The following is a 24,432-nucleotide window of genomic DNA, read 5'->3' on the forward strand; positions in this document are numbered from 1 at the left end:
AAACGGATCAGAAAACACAAGCATATTTCCGAGGGAATTATACGTATTAAAACATACATTATGGACATCGCTGTTGGTGGGACAGGAGCAGCGCCGACACTTAAACCTTAATTCTAACACAATTACCCGCCACACTCCACATATACTTGGCACCTGTCATTAAACTGTCCCTTGGCGCCATGAGGAAGATAAGACCCTGCGAGAGGTTCTTGGGGTGAGACATCACCGCGGACTCCCCGCATTATACCGCCCCGACATCCAAACCTCACAAAATGCCTTTCTACCAAGCGCACAGAAAATGTGATATAGAGAGTTTAAGTCTCCGATATCCCTTCGATATTAGTAGCCGTACAATTCCAGTTCTATGCGTAACGGTGATCGCCGGGATTGTTATGGCCGATCTCTGGTCACGTGGCAGGACCGACTACACATGGTAGAAAGGGTTAATAATGGTTTTATATTAAATGTTTGGAACATGAATTAAGATCTCGCTGTATTTAAGCTTTGTAAGTAATTCCGTTTTAAGCTCATATGGCATCTGAGATTGAAAGCAGGCACTACGATGGAGATCGTTTCGTATCCTTCCACCAGCGATTACGTCTGAAGGGGTAGTAAGTGCACTTGGCGAGTCGGAGAAGAACTCGCTGTTAACGCAGGTAAGTGTTAATATCCGTACCGCTTCCTATAATAATAATGAGGCGACCATACTGACTGCTAAAAGACAATTTACTCCTCAGAGACCCAACCCAAGGTGGTTCACAACATACGGCACAACACGGACGCTCGTAAACACACGTGTGGGGAGTTCTAGTGGCACAGTACCGATCCCCTTTGTGCAAAGAAACGTGAGACGCCACTCATTGGACCTGAGAAAATAATTCTCGCTTGTCGGCAAAGTGCTTAGATTTCCAGTCCAAAAATACACAACGCTAACGATAATCATTCATACAACAATTAATGTGCAACATTATAAAAGAAATACACGCGTGGAGAGCAAAACCCAGACACTTAGTATTCCGCAAAGACGGGTCACGGATCCACTCGAAAGACTGACATGAAGAAATAAACCAAACCAATGATGTCATCTGTAATACCAGCCTTTTACTACAAATGTATCTTTTTACTATTTGTAAAAACATTAAGGGCAAAAAAACCCAAAACATCATGGAGGATGAGAAGAGACGGAGAAGGAGGAGAGACGGAGAAGGAGGAGAGACGGAGAAGGAGGAGAGACGGAGAATGGGCATACCTGGGAACAGGTAACTCAAGCCCTCCCTCTTTAGGGGCAGTGACTTTGAGATGGGTGTGGCTAGACACAAAAGGGGTGGAGTTTTTAAGGCTAGACATATTACATTTTGTATGGGGGTGGGAGGGGAATAGGGCGGAGAGTGGGCGTGTCTAAATACTGCTCCCTCGACTTAGAGACAGAGCCTGGTGAGCCGGAGACTTCCCTGTATGCGTACGGGCAGACACACGAGAAGCAACATTCATTTCTAAATGGAAGTTTAAGACGTCTTAGTGCCTGCCCGGAAATATCGCCGGACGACATGAGAAAACACTGCGACCTTCAGAGGCATCTGTAAGGTGAAACATCAAGAACAGCTGCCGTGAGACAAGAACTCGCTACATTATTAACAAATCCGGGAGATTTTGGACACAAACACGGAACGATTTCCTTTCGCTAAAAGTTTCGTAGATCCGAACAAAAAAAGAAAGACACATGAATTAAACGATTCTAAAAAATTAAAAATATTCCAGTTCTAGAGGCACAGATAAAAATTAGAAAAGGCATGTGCAGTTTTTTTTTTTAGAAAGGTTAATACACAAAATCGGATTATTTTCTCCCGGCCCGGTCGCATTTCTTGCGCCAGGAGCGATGCAAACGAAAGCGCTCAGCTCATGCCTGAACCGGAGGAGACGGACAGCTTTAACACAGAAGAAGTTACATTTTCACACGGTATTCCACGAACGGCCGAGCGACCGCGTCCTCCGACTACGTTTGTGCAGCTAAACAAATCGGCGGGTACTTGTACACGTTAAGCGGATGAGTTCTTACATTAATACTTTGAACGGTCTCCCGACGTTATGTGGATTTATTTCTGTATTATTGGGATTTTTGACGCCGTCGCACTCCACTTTGATCTGTAAAGCTTTAAAGCAGACGACCCGCGGGACAGGAGGATCGTGGCGGCCCGTCCAAACTGCAGCCGCCATTATGACCGATAGTCCTTTTTGCTATAAGGCTTATTGCCCAAAATACTATCAATCTCGTGAATAATGGAAGATGACATCTTTGGAAGAACCTGTGATAAAAAAAATAAATAAAAAAAAAATGGAAAGAAACAGATTTCATCTGAAGAAATAGAACTGTTATTGACCTCAAGGGGTTTATTCACTAAAGTGAGAGTTTGCAGTAGAGATTGTGGGGACAATGTCTGAAAGTCAGACTAAGCCCCTAAAAGCTATCCAACTGAAATTATCGCCCGCCAAAGGGTACATTTAACATACGGGGGGGGGCGGTGCATGTAACATACGGGGGGGGTGTGCATGTAACATACACGCACCGATTATGTACTCTACCTGTATCGCTCCAATGTTCTCTAGAAGTTGTTCTGCGTTTGATGCACCCAGTAAGACCGAGCTGACCCCTTCATTCCTCAGACACCAGGCTGCAACGACAAGAACCACATTCTACCTTCAGCCGAAAGTAACGTCTGCGTGTGCTGCGACAGACCCAAGCATTGCACTCAGACGCTGGACAGAACCTCCATATTGGGTCTGATGGCACAAGAACCTATAAAAGTCAAAGTACTGCTGCGTTTTCATGGGGGGTGGGTGGCATTACCAGCGATTTGGTAAATATGTAGCCACCAGAATCTTGCTCACATACCGCATATATATATGTGGGAATTATCCGACTGTAATAAGCCAGGCTGCAGCTGCTGAAGAGCCGGCGGATAATTATGCTGTTAATTAAAAGGATGGCTGCACACATTTTTTGCATTGTGTGACGTGAGCAGAGCTTAACCCCCTTGCAGCTGCACATGCACCTCCACGTGCACCTCCACGTGCACCTCCACGTGCACCTCCACGTGCACCTCCACGTGCACCTCCACGTGCACACTCTCCTCTCGCAGCTGAATTCAGCTTAAACCCAGCGCAGACCCTTCTGTGCCTCTGGCAGCCAAACAGACCGGTTAATGCCCCCGATCCATGAAAGCTTTACAGGATTTATCACAGGACATGGGGAGGCTGAGAAGACCAACTGCTCCTTTAAGGACAGGGAAGCAAAAAGATGGCTGCGCCGTCACACGTTACTCTGTAATCAAAAGACCACCCGGGTTCCGCATTTTCTGCTAATAAAGAAGCATGATGGCGAGACCGAAAGAACGTCAGCTTGGCGTCTTCCTGCTGTTTAAACATATTCAATGTGGCAACAAAAAGACGGTAAATTATAAACCGAGCTTCACAGAGCGGGTTTCTACTCCTAAAATCCAAACTGACCTCATTAACAAAATCAGGGAAAAAATAAAGCTGAAAACAAACCAAAGAGTGATCATATTAATGGAGGGAGGCTCATTTGCTTACATTTTCAGATAGATCATTTAGTTAGTCCTAATTATAAACATGTTTAAGCCGAGCTATGTACCCCGTGGCTTACCGATAGCCAGCTGCGGGAGGGTGCAGCCCAAACGTTCCGCGATGGCTTGGAGTTCTTTTAACTTTGCCTGCTGTCGCCGTCCTTCTTCGCTCAAAATTTTGTCTTTTAGCCACTGATAACCCTTTAGAAAGAGTATTATGGGGTTACTCTCAAAACCTTGATGAGAAAAACTATATAATCTAATAAAATAAAGAATTATTTGACTGCTAATTATTTAGCTTTTTTTTTTTTGGAATTTTTTAAAGTAACGAAAAAAAGAAAAAAAACAAAACTTTCTGCAGTCGGTCTGGTACCTTCAAAGATGCTCGAGAATAAGGTGGGATTCCGCCATCGTATTTTCCAGAAACGATCCCGCAGGCGAGTGGAGACCAGGTCATGGCTCCCACACCTGCAAGTAACAAGACGAGCACTCAGCCTATTTACGCCAATACTCTCTACTCACCGAAACCTCAGGGAGTGGTTACCGTGTGCCGCTCAGAATTATTATTTATCTGGCCTATTTAATATTCGACTTATTTTCGGCATTTTCCCCGGGCCAGCAATAATCAACTTTTGCCAGTCGACTAACACAGTCCTTAGGGTGACTTAGTAACGAGTCAAACCTTTGTTAAAAACAGAAACGTGGGAATCAGATTGGTTTTCTTGGGAAGCAAATATTTTCGTATAATTCGTTATATTTTTCTTTTTTAATCTTGAATTCATTCTCTAGTTAACCCTTTAACAGCAGACTGAATTTTCTTTATCCTTCAGATAAAACGTCTTGCGCGGCTTCAATTACAAATTTCTTGGTTTTTAAGAGACAGGAGAGTTCCCGTTGGAAACGCGAAATGCCGATTAAATACCGGCTAAGCCCCTTGATGGTAATCTTTGTATCGGCGACATAGAAGTGAATTCAGCGATTCCCCATCCAGACTATTCCGGGAGAAACAATGAAGGCGACATCCCGAGACTAAACCGCTCCGGTAAGGGTTAATTCTAGAACCCATTGAGCATCATGAACTCTGCTGTCCAGACAGATGCGACGTCTGCATCTCGGTAGGTATTGCGCAATAATACGGGCACCATGCATGCGGGGGATCAAACAGAATCCTATATATAACACAGCGTGCCGGATCATCAGATTTAAGAGTAATGCCAAGATAAGTCCTCGGGCTTAGAGGTATATAAATGCAAATGTATTACACAAGCTTGGCGCCTTCACAATGCGGTTTTATGGCTATTTTTATTTCTCAGCTGTTGGATTAAAACTCACATTACACCCAGCCGAGCACCTGTACGAACCTCCTCTGTCCTCCATTTATAGCATGTTAAATACCTCGTTGGATACAGTTACGCTTCGATCTCGGGCTTAGAACGGCACATTACCGATTTTATGGAAAAGCTCCGGCAGCTGGACTTCTACTTTCTCTCTCTGAAACATGTGATACTCGGCTTGCTCGCAGATCGGAGGAATTAAGTTGAATTGTCGTGCGACCGAATAGGCTTCCTTAGAGAGGGGGGAAAGAAAAATAAATAAATAAAAGAATAAAAATAAAGAAGTTTGCACATTGCTTTAAGATAAATATAAAATAAAAAAAAATATAACAAAATAAAAATATAATAATAATAAATAAATGAACTACGCAGCACAAGAACCTGATCTCGAGGAATAAGAGGGTCTTTAATTAACACAAGTTGATTTGTTTTAGTAACACATTACGGGTTTGTATGATATAAACACATGAGGTCTTATGGCAGAAGAGGAGAGCGGTAATTACCCGAAAGGAAAAAAAAAAGTCAGTTAAAGACGCCTCGTACAAAAAAAACAAACAAAAAAACAGCGGAAAGTAAGCTTACTGAAGTGAAGTAAGAAGGCCCAGCCGGCTTCGCTGCCCCTCGTACAAACGAATGCTCGCTCAACGTCAAAAATAATTATCCTGAAATTCGTCTGGAAGCCTTTAGCCCCGACGAGGACTTGTTTATGCAAATTAGCATCAAAATCTTTGATTTTCAGTTTAAACATAGAAAGTGAGGGCAGATAAGAAACAGGCAGTTTTGAACGTTACGTTTGCTTTCTAAAGTGTATTATTGCTCGCTAACGGCTGCAACGCCTTCTGAACCTTTTCTGTCCTTTTTGGAGAGTTTGATGAATGTACGAAGCGGTTAGGAGGCGAGCAGACATTTTTACAGGAGCCGGTAAGCGATACATCGTTGGGGATTTCTAAAGAACGGCACCAGCATCTTGCGACGTTACCATTATTTCCATAGAGCTCCAGCGCGACGTCCCCCAGTACATCGCCATTCCTTGGTTAATTACGTGGGTCATGGCGCGGACGGTCTCTGCGGAAAGAATAACGGAGGGAAGGCGGGAGGGTAAAAAACCAGAGTTACACACAGGAGGAGTATTGAGCGCCATGCAGGAATCTAAATCTACAACACCAAGAGGGAACGTGTGCTGCAAGGACATCTTGCAAGCAGTGTAATTTGTCTCTTTCCTTTTCAAAAGAAGTGTTTACTGAACTCGAAAGGAGAGAAAACCCCAAAGTAACAGCAGGATTTTCCGGTTATTCTTTTCTAAACAGCAAGTGAGAACCCAGCTCTGACCAGAAGCACTTTGGGCGAAGGGTACCGAGAACCAACAATGGGTCCGCGAAGAAGGTTAAGACCATCGCAGTAACAAACTACACTACGTCCGCAAACACACAACACGGTAACACGTAGCTGGGAATAACACGCACCCGAGGCTCACTTATTACACGTGAAAAGATCTGTTGTAAACATTTTATCGGTCAAGAAAGCCAAAGGTTGGACGATGCGTTCCATGCCAGCCTTATCAGAAAGTTCTAATTTAAAGTAGAGTTTACCAAGCATGAACAAACAAAAATACATTCTATTAATACATGAGGAATGAAGTCTATTTCTAAGAGGAATTCGGGGTAGGCTGGTGGGGAGGATTGACTAATTCATGGCTCTCGGCTCAAAAAGATCATAACAGTTACCAAGCTTACGCCGTTAACCAAAAATGTTAATTTTTCTATTAGAATTCTCCAATATCAACACAACGGGCGCTTCTACAGAACTCGGTGGGATCCAATAATAGAGCCTGTAGGAGTTACATGTCAAGTCAAAAACGATCAGGAAAGCTAAGGTCCACTTAGAAGCCTGGATTGTCAGGTTTGGTCTGTAAACTCTTCAGATTTCAGAGCTTTGTCATTCATAAAACATGAATGTAGCTGTAACCTAATCCAGTGGTTTGATCATTAAAACCTGTAAAAAAGTAAACAGGACTAGAATCTCCTCTTACTTTGTACATAAAAATAATAAAATCGAGCTGGCGGGTATACAGTTGTTGGTTTAGTGCGAATGAATGAAGGGATGTGGTTACCCAATGCATCCACTAACCTTCCAGAAGAAACCAAAAGTTATGGGAAAACAGCAACGGCCCGCAAACAGCAATCATGGACCAAAATGCTCAGGTTTTTGGAACATTATTGGGGACTTTTAACATCATGGGCTGTCGGTGGCCCTGAGGACTGGGTGTCCAACAGCCATTTAGATACACAGTCTCCAGACAAAGCGAATAAAAAGGTTGGAATTTAAAGACTTCATCTTGCAACATTAACTCTCCTACGACAAACGAACGAAGTAGCGGCGTCGCGTACTTAGCTGCGTCAGAAAGCGGATATTTGATGTTTCTGCTCTAATTCTGAAGGAGCCGACATTCCCGCAGTAACGAGGTGTTTGTGGAGATTCCCGCAGGAAGAAAATGCCATTATTTTCTTTTTTTGCAGGAAAAACCCTATTCTAGTCTAGAAATTCAGACCGACCTACAGGATATTAAAAACGTTAACACGCAATGCGCTCGACGTGCGCCGGTCTGCGGCTCGCAGGAAATCGCGCCTCGAATCTTATCGCTACATCTCAATATATCTACAAAAGCAGCGTTCTACACAAACCATTAAGGAGCCTCGACTAGCGATTGGTAAACTTTATACGTTTCACGGAACCACGCGTTACTTTCCGGAGGATCTTTAAGACGCAATTCATTGAATGATTTAAACGCACACATAACATGTTAGGGCCAGGTGCATGCTGGGAATGTTATGCTGTTAGCCAATGAGGTGACATTAACGCAAAAGTAGCCTCAAAACCGCACCATTAAAAACACAATGTTACAGAAGAAAAGGTCATATTTTAGGTTTCAAGGGAAATAAGAAAACGTAAATGAACGTATCTATGAGAAATACAGAATATATTCAATATATGGCCCATACGAGCTATTGCTCCATATTGATTTGGAATGTATAAGAACCTGGTATTCCGCACCAACGGCTTTCTGTATAAGCTCTGGGAGTATTGTATAGATTTTGGTGTAAAATGCTGAGAATTAAGCAGTCGGCGGGGACTCCATCGATTGCTATGGCGATTGCTCCACTTTTCGTCAGCATTCCCCTTTATGCACAACTTCCGTTGAGATCCAATAACAGCAATAATAATAACCCAACTACATTAAGTAACAACAAAAGAGGGAACGCACCGGGGAGGAATAAATTATACAGACCCGGAAAACTGGAAGTTAAGATGCTGCTCACGTAAGCTGGGTTTCTCCTCCGCCCATATTGCCTATTTTTAAACTACTTTAAATATTAAGCCTAGGTGTTTTTAGTGACAGATCTTCTGTAAGCATTAACGGTGACTCAACGGTGACATCATCATAAAAAGACAGCGAAAAACATTAAAAAAGCACCCCCCCCCCCGGGTGATCCGTATCTGGCATCTCCTGGCACGGGTCGCAGTCACTAGATTTTTATAGTCCAATGTATTTTGCACGATGAATACGGCCTCCCGAACGAGACGGCGCGGCGGGCGGCATGGATATGAATGGAAGCCGGCGTCCTCACTACGATGCGAAGGTCTACGGCAAACGCGGCGATGGAAACACGCAGGCGTTTCTAAAAGGATGTCCAACGGAAGAGAAAGCGAACAGCATGCGGCTCATCTATACATTTATGGTTAAAAACGCTCAATATTGGCTCATAATCTAAGAGGATTTTTCCGGGATATATCTGTAAGCGGATAGATAGATAGATAGATGGATGGATGTAGATTTCTTTTATTCGCTTTGGAATTTATTCATATATTTAATATTTTCCTCTCTCTTTTATTTATTTATTATTAGTTTTTTTAGAAACTTTCGGGAACCAGCGGCCGTCTTTCTCCGTCATGCAGAATTCCTTTTCCGCGTCTCCGACGAACGCATCGGCTCATGCCAAAAAAAAAAAAATAATAAGTAGAAGATAAAAAGAAAAGCAGTCGACATCCACACCAAGCATCAGACACGGACATGCGACGTCACAGAGCAACGAGCTAACAAGGCTCCGAGAATCTAAAGAAAACGAAAACTCAATGAGGAGGCGCTCCGCTGGCAGAGCACGCGGCGCATGGACTATCATCGAAGAAAAGTCTGTCGCAGGCAGAACAAACATCCTCTACAATTGGGCAAATATGGCGATGGTTACGTGTTCAGGGGGTGACAATATACATATTTTTTTTTTCGTTGTTTTTTTGCTGATTTGGGAATTATTTGGCGTCGTTCAAAAGCCATTAATTTAAGGGTACAGTAAAGCTAAATCTAAAAACGGACCTTGCGACGTCTCGTCTCCCAGTTACTATCCTCACATATATTTGTCGGCTGTTTGTCGCAACACTATGCTCAACGAGAAAACAAAAAATTATAAAACAAATAATAAATAATAAAAAAAAAAGGACAAGAACGTTTCTAGAAAAACAAAAAATTATAAAACAAATAATAAATAATAAAAAAAAAAGGACAAGAACGTTTCTAGAAGGCACGATCAGGACACTTTGTAAATAGAATCATTTCGACAATTAAAACCCTAAGAACGATTGTCCGAGCTGGAATTTTCAACAAAGAAATATAGATTTGGGGGGGGGGGGAATTACTTTTTAGGAATAATGTTTTCTTGCTTTACTGTCCCTTAAAACAGACGAGCGCCAACATCCTCACGCAGCAGAGATATGATTAAGTGGAGGCTTTCTGAGGAAGGGTTTTTGGGGGGCAAACGTTTGATTCCGGTGCATTTTTGCCCAACTGTAGCATAAATCTCATCTTCAAGAAAGATCGGGCGGTAATATTTCTTGAAGATGGGTGGGAAGCATCATTGAGTTTCCTCGTCACATCACCAACGTGCTGCGGAGAGGGTTACCGAAGTCAACCAAACACATCGCCAATGATGCCGGATTTACGCGGGTGGAGAGAATACACCAGCCTTTTCAGTACAGAAACCATGCAGAAAACCCAAGATACAGAACGATGGGGGGGGGGGGGGGCAAATCAGGGTAACGGGGGGGGGCATGTAGCAATTAAACAGACTTACAAAAATAAAATGGGGTTTTACTTGCAAGATGTTCTTAAAAGGGGCATTTTTTTGGTTTATGCATTTTATGGATAAGAGTTGGTTGGGGGGGGGGTCACACTTGTATGGTATAGATAAAAAAAGACATTATCTGTCCCATAAAATGCCTGCCGGACAGGAAAGTCAGCATGGACACCGTGGGTACTATGTACCTTCTATGATGAATGTTCTTGACTTGGAAGAACTAAATGGGTCCCCTGGTGATAAAAGAAAAGTTTGAGAGACCAGAGTTTACAGAGGAAGGATTATGGCAGAGCACAGAATGCGATAATCACGTTGAACGACCATAGATACGTCTTGTGTCTGTCGCGTGTGGGCAATGTCCGACGGCACTTAAGGTGCGGAGGTCCTCCAGTCCGGCCGGTAGGACCTTCCGGGGTGGGAAGGATCCTTGGATCTCAGTGGAGTTTACAGTAAAAAAAACAAAAAAAGCCTCTGAGATTTGTCCTCGCTAACATATCCCCCACCGAGCTTCCAACCAACACTAACGTCTCCTCAAGAATAACGCGAGTAGCCGTGAATGGTGAAAAAATGAGGAATTCAATCATTTTCAGTCTGTAAAGCTTAAACCTTTAGTAGTCATCTGCTCAATAAACGATAACCAACGGGAAGCAGATTCTGCACCAGGTCGGCACTTCTGAGCCGGGGGTGTGGATTTAATTAATATTTAACTTTTACCGCAACTGATCAATATTTGAAAACAAAGCTGAGAATGCAAATGTTTCGAATCTAGGAAAATCTGTTCATTTTAGGCAGAATCGGGGTCATGAATTGGCCAACGATGCTGCCGAGACCCCCGGTCCGTGGTCGCCTGTGCATTTTACAGTCTGTCGGATGGGTTTCAAGTTCAAAATGCATGGCGGGGCTTTTGGGAAGAGGAATGCGATAAAAGAAAAGCAGTCTATATAAAAACTCCGTATCCGCCAGTGGGCGACCCACCTATAAAAGATATATCGCTACAGAGTATCTTTCAAAGTCAGAGACGGGTCTCCGGGTTATAAACGCATCGTTTCTTGTGTTAGTGGTTAGTGATTATTTCTGCAACCAAAGTAAAAACGTAATACGCTATGTTGGGAATGATATAGAACATTTTTTGATTGATTTCCCCCCAAAATTGCATGAAGAAACGCGCGGTAATACAAAAGTATGACAATGGAGGACAAGAAACGTATTAAAAGAACGATTGAGGACGCTTTATTAACGTAAATTGGTCTTACCTTCCATGGGGGTATTTGGATCCGGACGATTAGCAAAGACGACATCCACATAATCAAGCTGTAACCTTTCTAGAGAAGCTTTCAAGCCTATAGAGAGAGAAAGAGAAGAAAACGCCAATAAAAAACAGCAACAATTAAACAATTCAGTCCATTACGGAGCTTTACGGGTCACGTTGGTCCCAAGAACACGACGCGCCTCCGATATAAGGGTGAAAATGTACCTTCGATGATATGCTTTCTCGATAAACCTCTTTCCGTTTCCGCTCTAAAACGCAAAACAAAAAACGTCAACAAGATGTCTGACCCGACAGAAAACGCTATTTCCGTTACTAGTAAAATGGCCGGGTTCACGTACTTTCCTCCCCAGAATATTTTGGTCGTTATAACCAAGCTGGAGCGCCTAGAACGGGGGCGAGAGAACAGAATACGGTCAGAGACAAAGAAGACGGTTATTTTTAATAAGCTAAAGTGAAAAAAAAAAAAAAAAAGCGGGTTTCAAATTGCGTAAAGCGGCCGCGGAGTATTAAGGAATGAAGCTAAACTATTACTCCCCGTGAATTATTTAACGGCGTTTTCCCTTTCAGCGCGAGATCGCTACGGACGGCGCTGGTCTTCGCATAAAAGATTCATCAAGGAACATGAAAGCGCAAACATAAAAAAACAATTACCTCCATCCTTTCTTCTTGATGATATTCCCCAATACAACCTCTGCCCTAAAATACATAAATAAAGAAAATATTACGGCTAACGAGCGGAAATAACCGAAAACGCAGCTCCTAATTGCCGGGATAGAACACTTTCTAGCGAGACTCTTAATCTGTTTACGCGGAGTGTCGCCAACGCCTCTCGCAAGGTGGAAACCGCAAAAAAACATCTCGTGCTCTATGTTCATTTCGCTTTTTTTGCCGGTGGCATTAAATACGTGATGGAAGCCGGATTTTTACCCTTCAGAAGTAGTAGTTGGCAATTTGGCTATTGTAAATTGTAGTTATTGGACATCTGGCATATTTCTGTAGTAAAAATCTATTTTGTATGAACTCCAGCGCATTTTACTGCATGCGAATAGGTGCATTATTTCTTAAGTTATAGGGTTCGTTTAGCTCCTCCCCTGGCCGCCTCTTCTGACAGCACACAGCATACTGCGGTACGCATCTTGGACATGCGCAGAAGTCCCATTCTAGTCAACGGAACCTAAGCTGCATTTGAAATCAATGTAAGTAGCCAATCACATACGTGCTATCTTAACATCTTGTCTTGCTGGCAGGCATATGATTGGCTGATGCTTTAATAACACCAATGAGGATGCTGCTGAGCACACACGATACTTTTAATACGAATATCTAATGGGTCCAGTAGAGGCAACAGAGCAAGTCTGATAAGTCTTATAACTAAATTCAAGCGTCGGTTTGTATGAAGTCCGTGGAGAATCAACTCCAATGTGCAATAAAAAAATAAATAGAATTTTGGAGACTAGACTTGCTTTAAACAGCAATGGAAGCAGCTGGCATGGAAGGGCATCCAAGAGAAGACCCAAGTACCAGAAGAAAGCCTCGAGCAGGCAAATGCCAACCAACTGGGAAAAACAAGCACAGAAGGACGGCAGGAGGGGGTAAAAAGGAGTAAGAAGACCGCGTCACGGGCATTTCTGTGCTACCCCCGACCGTCGCATGTAACACGGCAGAAGAAAGAATCCTGCCAAGCATACATTCTCTCCTTCCCTCTTCCAGACTCGCCCTCCTTCTGTTATGTACACGACGGTGGGATGACTCAGCTGCCGGGTTTCACAAAGCTCCACATTAGCTCCGTTTGGGGAATTGTCCATTTCTGGAAGATTCAGTAAATGTTCTCCGTCCCGTTGAGTTGACGGACAGACGTCGGTTGGCTTCTTATCCCAAAGTAACATCATAACCGCCACGTAAATTAATCGCCAAATAAATACGCGTAACGCGTATACCGACGAGTTACCAGACTTCTGCTTTAACGTCCACGCGCAAAGAAAGACAAGGCGGTGTACTTACTTTCCGGCCGCATACACCTCGGCGGTATCAAACAGGTTTATTCCATTCTCATACGCCAACGTCATCAACTGCTCGGCCATCTGCAGGAAGATGGAAACATACATTTTCTGCTATGTGAGCTATGGGAAAACATTTTTGTAAAAAGTAATGACATCATATGTAATAGGAAATGTACCAGGACATTGGGGGGGGGGGACAAACATCACTTAATACCCTAATTTTATAAGCGATAAATGACCGGTCCCTGCTTCTTCCAAGGGGGATCAAAATCATTACCAAGAGAGGGCTGGGGGGGTATATCTGTTCATTGAAGTCTCTTTTACCCAAGTTCATTGGCTACAATTTAGGCAACGTTACTGCGGTGAGGCCGGACCCCCGCTTTGAAACCACGGCGGCCTCGGGATTGTTTGTTTTGTCTTTGGGTCAGATCACTGTAAGTGAATGTTAGAGGCGCTGATGGCGATTTTCCACGTGAAGACCGATCCCCCGCTCTAAATGCGACGGTATTAAGATTACCGCTCCGTCCTGGCTAGAAAATCCAATTGTCGGAGAATTAATTTTCATTGTAATCCTGTGAAAGCAGCGCTACGTGCGTTATGGAGCCCCCGCTACCTGAAACACACGAAACCTAAGCCGTAAAAAGCTAAAATCCTCCCTAAAAGCAGGACGGCGCAGAGCATCGCGCTGCAGAGCATCACGCTTCGCCACATTTAAAGGGACAGCGCAACATTTAAAGGGACTCCATCGCATCTTCCAAGTGCCTGATGCCCTCCGCGCTCAGCCGATTCGTGCCACTGAATGAAAAGCAATGGGAACCTTTTCCACGAATGCACATGGGGGTCTAATCGACTGGGGATTTTGTGAACAGATCAATAGTTTAAAAAGTAGCAGGAGAAGAATCCAAGGTTTCGACAGTGATGTCATTACAGGGGGGTGGGGTCACAGCGGGGGAAGTCCCAAGAGGGCCACTTAGGACCCACGTCCTTAGGTGGCCAACATACTGCAGAGGTAGCACAAAGGCGTGTCCGCTGCTCTGGTATGACATCAAATACTGATGATGTCACCAAAGATAAATATTTGTAATAAAAGATTCTAGTTGACCTCTGGTGAGCGAGAAAACGGCTTTGGGTATTTACTACATAAATCTTTCCCTAATTTTCTGTTTTCTGCACCAAATATTTAAAAGGCTTTAAATAAAAAAAACAAAAAAAACAGCCAATCAGGTGGAGCGAGGACAGATGCATGCTGGGACACACAGCCTTCTCGTTAGCAGAGACAGCAAATGCAAGTCTCTAGTTTCACAGTTCTTGGAAACTAACGTATGGAGGCTTAAAAAACATAACATACAGACAGGTCCTGGGGGGGTCTACTGATTAACGACGGGTTAACGACTGTGACGCAGAATTTGGGAAAAGGACCGGCTCGTTTTACGCACTTCCCCTGAAAAGGAGACCGAGAAGCTTAGACGACTTTGCTTCACGTTAAAAATAGTTTCTGATGAGTTGTAAAAAGATGTAGGAACCAAAAAAAAAAAAAAAAGAAGCAAACAAAACAAAAATTCACATATGGATAGAGTCAAATTTACATTTCTTAACAACTGCTACCTGAGGGCAAAGTGTTATTTATAAATCACACGGAGTAAAAGAGGAGCATTCCTTACCTCATCCGTGATCTGACCTCCAAACGTCACCCATGTTCCTTTAAACACACAGATGTCATCATGTCAGAAATACTGTATGCTTCGCTTGCATCCTTGGCATGTTCCGTGCAACAAGGTCAATAGAGAGACCTACTCAAGCTATGCAACAACCAATATATCATCGTCACTCCATCAGAGCTACACACTTACACACTTACCGGCAACCACAACCTGCGTTACATACCTTGGCTGGACCCTACGGGGGCAGTTACATAAAAAGTACCTTTTATATTTTAATATTTAACAGCGCTTGTTATTAATAAACGCTCGGCCGACCGACGGCAGCCTTTGTAAGATCGACCTTCAGCAAATAATTAAAAATGTAAAAAAAAGGCAAATAGTAAAAAAAAAATAAAAAAAAATATATATATATATAATTTGGGGTCACTGTTTTAATGGAAAACAAGGAAATTCCTCGCTGTAACATAATTGCAAAAGGGTTTTCTAAGGATCAATTAGCCTTTTAAACTTGGATCAGAGAACACAACGTGCCATTGGCACACAGGAGTGATGGGAGTGATAAAGGGCCATTGGAACACAGGAGTGATGGGAGTGATAAAGGGCCATTGGCACACAGGAGTGATGGGAGTGATAAAGGGCCATTGGCACACAGGAGTGATGGGAGTGATAAAGGGCCATTGGAACACAGGAGTGATGGGAGCGATAAAGGGCCATTGGCACACAGGAGTGATGGGAGTGATAAAGGACCTCTGTACGCCTATGAAGAGATTCCATTATAAATCAGCCGTTTCCAGCTACAATACATTTACAACATTAACCCCGTCTGCGCTGGATTTCTCACCTATTTCATGTTATTTTAATGGACAAAATTTGCTTTTCGTTCAAAAACAAGGACATTCCTAAGTGACCCCGATCTTTTAAGCAGTAATGCGTGTGTATATATATAAAAAAAATAACGGATATACATAATCAGAAGGTGAAAGTAGTGTGGTATGACATACTTAGCCATAAATCATTTGCTAGACTGGAATGCACACTTGAAATAGACTATATACATTACACGTGGGGTATGGCGTTACTCACCTAAACCAAGGCAGGAAACTCTCAAGCCGGATTTACCCAGGTTTCTGAAAAACATACACATCGGATACTGAAACAGACTAATAGTACTTGTGTACAGAGGATTAGGACATGCATTATGTGACATCATATATGACATCATTGTGGTCTGGACCTTTAAAATGAATTTTTTATGCTTAAGCACCTGATCTGCTGTTGATCGGGTGACCGTGTGGCATTGTTGGCCACCGGCCCGCCAGGTATTTGCCCAGCGTTCCAAACGGCCGGCCAGAACACAACATTTACCAATCTGTGCTTAAAATTGTAATTTTATCAAACATAAAAAAAAGTTCTGTAGGGATCTGTGAATATTTTATACATATGTACATACACACACATATACATTATATTTACACGTAATAACAGAAGCATTGCAAAAAACTAACTTACATCCACCAGGCAAGGTAGGTATATTATTAATATGCAAATCAGATATACACGCGATTGTCAATAGGGTTTATTCACTAAGCAGTGTGTTGTAGAGGAGTGGAGATAAAATAAATAATTCCGTGTCAATTATTTTTGGATAACAGACAATGAAGTCACAACCAAGACTTAAACTTTCTTGACACAGTGTAACAAAATAAATCTTAACTCCGTACTTTTTTTTTCACCAATTACAGAACGGTAAATGAAACCGTGCCGGTGCGAGCCCCGCGAAAAACACAGCGGCCGGCGTGCCGGATGCCTTCAGCTAACCAACGACCGCGTGACGTGCAGCTTTTGGGGACGCTACCTGAGAAAGTTTGAAATTCCTCCGGTCGCCCCCCCCCCCCAGAGCTCGCAGAAGACGTGTTTACCGACGGCGGACGTGACTCCGGGAACACATGCCAACTCTGCGCCATTTTTAGCCACCCAAAGTACTGAAATAGAGCATTAATGATGCCTAATAAAGGTGCCGTTCCACTGGGGCAAAACATGCATTGCACTCTCTTATATAAATAAATGAAAAAAGTTTCATTCTTTCCATTAAAACACCACAAGACACTTGAGTTGTTTCTGCTTCTATGGCAACAACCCATCACTGAGCCAGTGTTTCTGGCCAAATCTTCCATGATTAAGTAATTATTTCTGGGAAATGTTTAGGCATTCAGCCGGTGGTCCCTTTACATTCCCGCAGAGTCCCCCCATTTGGACTTGTCCCCTTTACAAATCCCACCACTATTTGCCATGCAGAAGATGAGTTCCTTACACGTGGTTTACTTACGCTCAGCAAACGTCACGCGGGGGGGGGGGGGAGAAATCGTTCACATTTATTTCAGGGACACGCTAAGGCCGGTAACTCGGGGGCTCAGTAGGCTTGTGTAACTCGTGTTATGTTATGTGTCTTTGCAGCAGTAGGGCGAGGAAACAGAGAGTGTGTGTGAGTGTATGCTGTTAGCATGTGTGTGTGCGAGGTCATGGTGTAAGCTTGTGTGAGTGCACGGTGTTAGTGTGTGTGTCAGCATATAATGTTAGAGTTAGTGGATATGTTAGTGTATGGTTAGTGGTTTGAGGTAGATGAGTGAAGGGGATTGTGTGAGTGTGTATGAATGTGCAAGTGTAAAGTGTATAGTGTTAGAGTGAGTGGGGGGTTCAAGCATCTACCTAAGGAAAGCTTACTTACTTTTCTGCACATTAAAGTACTTCATCATTATGCATTCTGCACTGGTGGGGCTGCCTGGGACATTAAACTGGCCCTTTAACATGCAATAAAACATATTTATGAAATAAGACTAGTTCACGTCCCCACGCGGGGGGCAATGTCAGGTGGCAGGAGGCGCGGCGCGGCAGTAACAGATGCTCGCTGTTATGTCCACCAAAGTATTAGCGCAAATCATCGGATTACGCTGTCCAATCCCTTTTTTCCTGCAAAGCTGCCAGAGGTTAAACGAGAAGCAAATCATTTGTTTCCCTGCCCGTTATCCCGGGAGTTTAATTATTCTCTTCTCACATTAAAGAGGAGCCGACTTTAACCCTGCGAGAGCCGCAGAAGTGCTCAACTCACAGCTATGGTGCTAAACTCTTACAGGGAAGACTGTAATGAAATACTTAGTATTTGTAGGCAATCAGTTGAAATACCATAATATGTGGAGTGTAAGCCTGTGAGCCGAGCCCTCTTTACCTAACGTATCGGTGAGTTTTAATCTTTTAATGTATGGGCTGTAAGAAGCACCGCTGTTATAGGCGCTATATAAATAAAAGAGAATAATAACAATAGATGTCAGGACAATGTGTCACAATCACAAATCAGATTGTCAGAGGCTTAGATGTGATGTAAGAGGGTGGTGGATGGATGGAACAGCCTCCCAGCAGAAGTGGTAGAGGTTCATAGAGCAAGGGGATTTAAACATGCATGGGACAGGCATACGGTTCTGAATAACGGTGTGAGTTTTAACTGCCATTTAATGTAAAGGAAATCACATAAACAAAATACAATTTCTAAGCTGCTGCTTATTCAGAGAAAGAGATCCTCTTTTTTTTTTTTATATTGGGTCGTCTTAGTCTGTTCACCCTTGGAATGTAGGGACTGTAAGAAGCGCCATGGGAATTGTTGGTGCTATATAAATAAAACTATTCATATATTTCTATAAATTAAAAAAACCCAGTTCTTCTCTACACGGACATAATAAAAAAAATTACCATCTCGGGGTAATAATCAAAATCAGAATGGAAATAATCAACAATGACTCGGAATGAATGAAATAAAAGAATTTCTCTGGTTTCAGAGCTTAATCTTCAAATTCAGATACTTTACATTATAGCAGATCTATGAACCCCCCCCCGAAGTGTTTACAGTAAAAATATCTGGTTTCACCATTTCTCATAGAACAGATGCTAAGAGGGGATGATACTCAGAACTACATTCCCACCCCCCCCCAACACTTTGTAAAATAAAGATCCCCATTAAGGAACCTATAGAATTTATATATATATATATATATATATATATATATATATATATATATATATATATATATATATATATATATATATATATATATATATATATATATCTGCGAGTTACTCGGCACACTAAGCAAACCAAAACGTGTGTTTATCTGTCCTCAAATGTTTGCAATGCGACGTATGTGCGACTTCTATTTAAAGCGACCGCGGGAAGCTTACACCACGGACCGAGTCAATGCGTGACGACAGCTGCAGGATGCCGAGACCCCCGTCCGTATCCCCCGCGTACCTGCAGCATCTTGCTACATACACATCACGACGGCACAGCATAGAATCAATGAATAAACGGACTCGGCCGCACTCGGCTCTTCTGCCCTACCTATACTTCATTCCCGGCTGACGCGAGCTGGAGTCACTCGGGGTGGGAACATTCTGCACCGACAGCTGCCCCAGGCTCCGAGCCACCATGGCTACGGTCCGGAATTTGGCCCGCGTGGCGAGGTTTGGGCTGCTGACATTTTGTCGGTTCAGTCTGTCTTCTCCGCTCCTGCCTTTCAAACTATGCTCCGAGCAGGCGAACGAAACTTGCATCTTGACTTATTTATTATTGTTTTCTTCGCAATGTCTTCTTTAGATCACTTCTGCTCTTCTGAGATTTTGTTTCCTCCTTTGGATCATCAATCAGATGTTTGCTCGCTTTCCGGAGATACAGATTAATAAACCCATTCTTATCATCACAGACGGTTAAGAAAAAGAAAAAAAGAAGAAAAAAGGTAATTTTAAAAACCAGGAGACGGCGGATATTACAGGATATTATCTGATCTTCACACAGAGGGGGGCAAAAGCCATATCCTTCAAAAAAAAAAAAAAAAAAAAAAAAAACAATGTATAATAATAAAAAAAATAGATTTATATTTCCACAGAGAGTTTCAAAAAGTAAAAACGAGGAAAAATTTTTTTTTACTTTTATCAACAGCAAAAATTTTGAAAAAAGAATCTAAAAAAATAAATAGATCCGTAAAAGGTCCATCTCACGATGCCAGGTCCTGAGGCTCCGGAACCACAAGTCCTCGCGGATAACGAAGGTACGATACACCAAGAGCTCTATCGAGGCACAGATGTCGGCTTCTCCCCGCCGCGCATGCTGGTTAATAAACTGCAGCAGCTCCTCTTTCTTGGACAGCCGAATCGACCTCTGAAGTTCAGAGCATGCTGCACCTCGACTGATGCTCAGAGGCTCACACGCTTCTTTAAGTCAATCAGGTGGCCAGCGAGCCGAACGGAACGCGCTCAGCAATTCATTATTAACTAAAGGGGAATGCACCGAGGCTTCTCCTGCCGAAGGATTAGTGGAAGGCTGCTATTGTCTCGGTCTATAATCTATAATACCCAAATCACCTCGCGATACAATAACATTGTCACATTAAAAATAAATGTAACCACTACGGGTACTTATTGTATTTAGAAATAGAATTTCCATTCCACAAACAATTATTTATACTTCTTATACTATATTATTATTATTATTACTTCTTACACTATATTATTATTATTATTATTTATACTTCTTATACTATATTATTATTATACTTCTTATACTATATTATTATTTATACTTCTTATACTATATTACTATTATTATTTATACTTCTTATACTATATTATTATTATTACTTCTTATACTATATTATTATTATTTTTATTTATACTTCTTATACTATATTATTATTATTATTTATACTTATTATACTATATTATTATTATTATTACTTCTTATACTATATTATTATTTATACTTCTTATATTATTTTTACTTCTTATATTATTATTTATAATTATAAGAATTATACTTTTTATGCCATTAGACTCAAACAAGCACAATACCAACAACACACGAAAATAATGTATAAAATTATAAAAATTATAAATGATTACTTATTGCAGTTTTTTTCAGCTCTCTCTATATTTTGTTTACTGATAATTGAAACGTTCTGAAAAGATATACAATGTAGCTAAATTTCTGTAACTTGTATCTGCTTTCCCCTGTATCAAACTGGTATCTGCTGCATGATAACTGACTTAGTGCTGGGTGACACAGATACTCCATATGCACATAGATCTGAAACGTTGGATGTTCTCTTAAAAAAAAATAAAAAAAAAAAAATACAAGGAGGAGCAAACTCACTAACCGAGGTTTAACTAGACGTAGAATTTTGGAATGTCAAGAATTTTACATACGATTATTAATTTACTATAATTTAATAAGGGAGTGGTAAATAAGTGGAAGAGCCTCCCAGCAGAAGAGGTAGAGGTTAACATAGTAATATATTATCCTGCAGGTGATTATTTATATATTCTTCTGGATGAAAAGTGTGGAGAGAATTTAAGGACAGTGGGTTTGGTGGACAATATGGTGTGCTTGAGGGAGTCACAGAGGGTATAAGAACATGGTTAGAGAGTAGGTACGTGCACCATGTTTACCTAGGGGAAGGGGGTTAAGCGTGATGTGTGAGAAGTTTGGCAGGAGATGGCGTGGGGGCAGCCACAAAGAGACCCCTGCCCAACGTCCCGCTAACAATGAACATGGATTTGGTGCTAGCCATTTTGAGCCATGCATAAACACAGCTTAATCGTGTTTCCCTCTCCATACTGTTGGCTATGAATTACCCTATTTTAACTTAAACACATACCCCAACGGCCCTGCCGCTAACCTTACGTGGACCTGTCCTGATTCTCCGAGTCGCGGGGAACACAATGGACAAGAGCGTCTCCGGTTACAGTTCAAAAGTGCATCCCAGGGAGGGCGACCGCCGCAGACCGAAAGCCTTTTCAATGTAATACCCAAGAGGAAAATCTGTACAGCTTCCAAGGCTGCGTCACAGAATGAGGGTGAAAACTCGCCCCAATACTTAAAAAATAAAACACAATGAAATGTCTTTTAGTAAAAATAAAAATATAAAGCTGAACAATGTATACACTATCCATTATTTTTTGTACGTTTTTTTCTCTGTATAGGTGAAGAACTTCCTGCAAACATGTGGGGAGCTTCACCACTTCCTACAAACAAATGACCATGCCTGGGGCAAGCTACCCATCGAGCTTCTCGTTCTATTGAAGTGCCTTGGTGCCAGGGTGGAGCCAGCTCCTGAATTTCTTTTATGGCAGGGAATGTGGGCGGGGAGTAGGTGGAACATGGGCAGGTGGTGGGTGGAACATGGGCAGGTGGTGGGTGGAACATGGGCAGGTGGTGGGTGGAACATGGGCAGGTGGTGGGTGGAACATGGGCAGGAGGTGGGTGGAACATGGGCGGGGAGTAGGTTTGACAACATGCTTTTCCTCTGCCTGGAGAAAGAATAAACAGACCCGGGAAAGCAGGGCTTCGCTCGCAGACTCCGGGTCAAACCTGGAGCGTTCCCAAGTACGTACAAACCGATACAAGGCACAGAAGCTGTATATAACTCGCTCCAATGCGTTACTGGAATTCAATTAATGTTTTTTAGTCCAAGATATTGTTTCAGATCATGAGCTATTCATTTCAAAGCCATGTGGCCAACACCATGCATAGATACTTTTTAAGGTTCACTCCGAGAAAATTATTGGCTTCTGACCTATGGTTTGAAGCACAGTGTTTTTTTTGTTTGTGTTTTTAAAATCTACACAGTTTAAATATATATTATGATTTCAAAGAATTTTTTTGCGCAAAAGAGGCTTATTTAAAATAACTTTTACATAATGTTAGCCTCGCGTCTCCGATCTTCCATTTGAAGTAAATATGCTAAAGTTCTAGATTTCTGGATCCAAAGGAATTTTAAAGGCCGTTGTTGTAACCTGCTGGTTGACCATATGGTACACATGGACAACGTGGCAGAATTCCCACTGCTGTGTCGCTATAACATATGGGAACGTCAACCTCACGGCACAAGGACCTGCGCTGCCAGCAGCCGGTAGGCTCCGAGTAGACAAAGAGACAATCTCCTGGATATTTACACTGCACAGCTAGAGGAACAACTTAGAAAATCTAGGAGTCTCCTTAAAAATATAAATTATAAAGCTTGGAGAAAGTCACACAAGACCCATTCGGCCCCCGTCTAGTCTGCCCATTTTTTCTTGATGTAAAGACTCAAACCTTTAATCAGTCGTTGGTCTCATCTTAGATTCAGGAGCCAAATGCCGATCCCGTACATGTTTAATACCCTCACTGTATTAACACTGATCACTTCTGCTGGAAGACTGCTCCACTTACCTACCACTCTCGGTAAACAGAGACATCTAAGCGCTCTAGTTTCAGACTCTGCCCTGTTGTCCTAATCCCCCCTCCTTCCCTGTTGCATTTCTTTAATCCCTTTATGGATGTAAATGTTTCTATACCAACCCATCTGTCTTTTCTAACTACCCCTCAACGGTGGTTATGTGCTTGAGACGCAACGTCTCGTATCAACACCGCAACCAATTATTATATTATTTTATTTATAAAAATTTATATATTATTTTATTTATAAAAAACAACTCCAAAAGCGCTATATGGAATGTTCTGGCCGGAAAAACAAATGCACACGGAAATAAATAATAATGTAAGTAAATAAGCGTTGGTGACCGTAATTAATGAAAACGATTAAATAATATTTAGATTATTATTATTATTATTATTAACAGTAGTGTTAAATAACAGGGGGTTAGAGTCTCAGTATAGCGCAGAATGCAGATCGGCGCGCAGGAGCACAGGACAGGCTGAAATCGATCTTTGGGATAATTTGCATTGTCACGCGGCAACGAGGATGGGTTTGCGTGACGTGGAATTTGTGCTCCATCCAGAGACAGAAGAACCAGCCAAGGGTGAGGAAGAAAACGCGTACGCGTCTTATTCCTCATCAACACCCCCCATAAAGTACTCACATCCCACGTGGATTTTCAGAAAAATAATATCTCATCTCTAGTGAGCTGTGATGGATACAGTGAATTGGGAAAGCTGGAGGATTAGAGGGGCATATAAACGGCTTTCTTTAGGTGTACATGGATAGCAGATTATGGGGTAACAGCCTATCAAGTCCTACCATTTAACCATTCTCATTTAACCCCATCATACCCCTTTAGTTTGCCTCCAGGTGCGCTAGAGTGGGTAACAGAAGGAAGGAGTGGGCATTCTTGAGTGGTAGCCACATATCGAAGTTTTTAGGTATATACCGAGAAATCAAAACTGATTAACCACTTTGTGGTCATAGAAACAAAACCGACGGCAGATCAGCTCGGCCCGGCCTTTTTTTTTTACCTGCTGTAGAGACTCAAACCTTAATCAGTCGTCGGCCTCGAAGAGAGGTCTGGAATTTGGGGACGGGGGCTGCCGACAGCCACCGTCTCAGGTTTTGTCTCTTGCATCTCCAAAAAGAGAGCGATCGCCGTCGTATCGCGTCGGGTTGCTAAGTTAAAACGCGAGGCTATATATATATATATATAT

General features: G+C 42.3%; 1 protein-coding gene across 6 annotated transcripts in view; it reads right to left on the reverse strand.

Annotated features, from left to right (window-relative positions):
• Positions 1-2,213: 2,213 nt before the first annotated feature.
• The window catches only part of LOC149286805 (voltage-gated potassium channel subunit beta-2), a 38,910-nt gene continuing 16,691 nt past the window's right edge, over positions 2,214-24,432 (reverse strand). For 3 of the 6 annotated variants that reach the window (XM_089493610.1, XM_089493609.1, XM_089493603.1), the window contains 13 exons: positions 16,056-16,099; positions 14,973-15,010; positions 13,313-13,392; positions 11,963-12,007; positions 11,650-11,694; positions 11,516-11,559; positions 11,295-11,381; positions 5,895-5,980; positions 5,027-5,147; positions 3,955-4,049; positions 3,662-3,782; positions 2,581-2,669; positions 2,214-2,303 (listed from right to left, as the gene is read on the reverse strand). In XM_089493610.1, coding sequence (XP_089349736.1) covers positions 2,214-2,303; positions 2,581-2,669; positions 3,662-3,782; positions 3,955-4,049; positions 5,027-5,147; positions 5,895-5,980; positions 11,295-11,381; positions 11,516-11,559; positions 11,650-11,694; positions 11,963-12,007; positions 13,313-13,392; positions 14,973-15,010; positions 16,056-16,099 — 985 coding nt within the window. Of the gene's footprint in view, positions 2,304-2,580; positions 2,670-3,661; positions 3,783-3,954; positions 4,050-5,026; positions 5,148-5,894; positions 5,981-10,229; positions 10,275-11,294; positions 11,382-11,515; positions 11,560-11,649; positions 11,695-11,962; positions 12,008-13,312; positions 13,393-14,972; positions 15,011-16,055; positions 16,100-19,359; positions 19,572-24,432 lie in introns of those variants that run through there. The other 3 variants (XM_089493602.1, XM_089493604.1, XM_089493605.1) reach the window with 3 other exon arrangements.

This window comes from Sceloporus occidentalis, unplaced genomic scaffold (assembly GCF_023333645.1).
Source record: "Sceloporus occidentalis isolate IW3139 unplaced genomic scaffold, rSceOcc1.0.p SCAF_66, whole genome shotgun sequence".
Classification (NCBI taxonomy): Eukaryota; Metazoa; Chordata; class Lepidosauria; order Squamata; family Phrynosomatidae; genus Sceloporus; species Sceloporus occidentalis.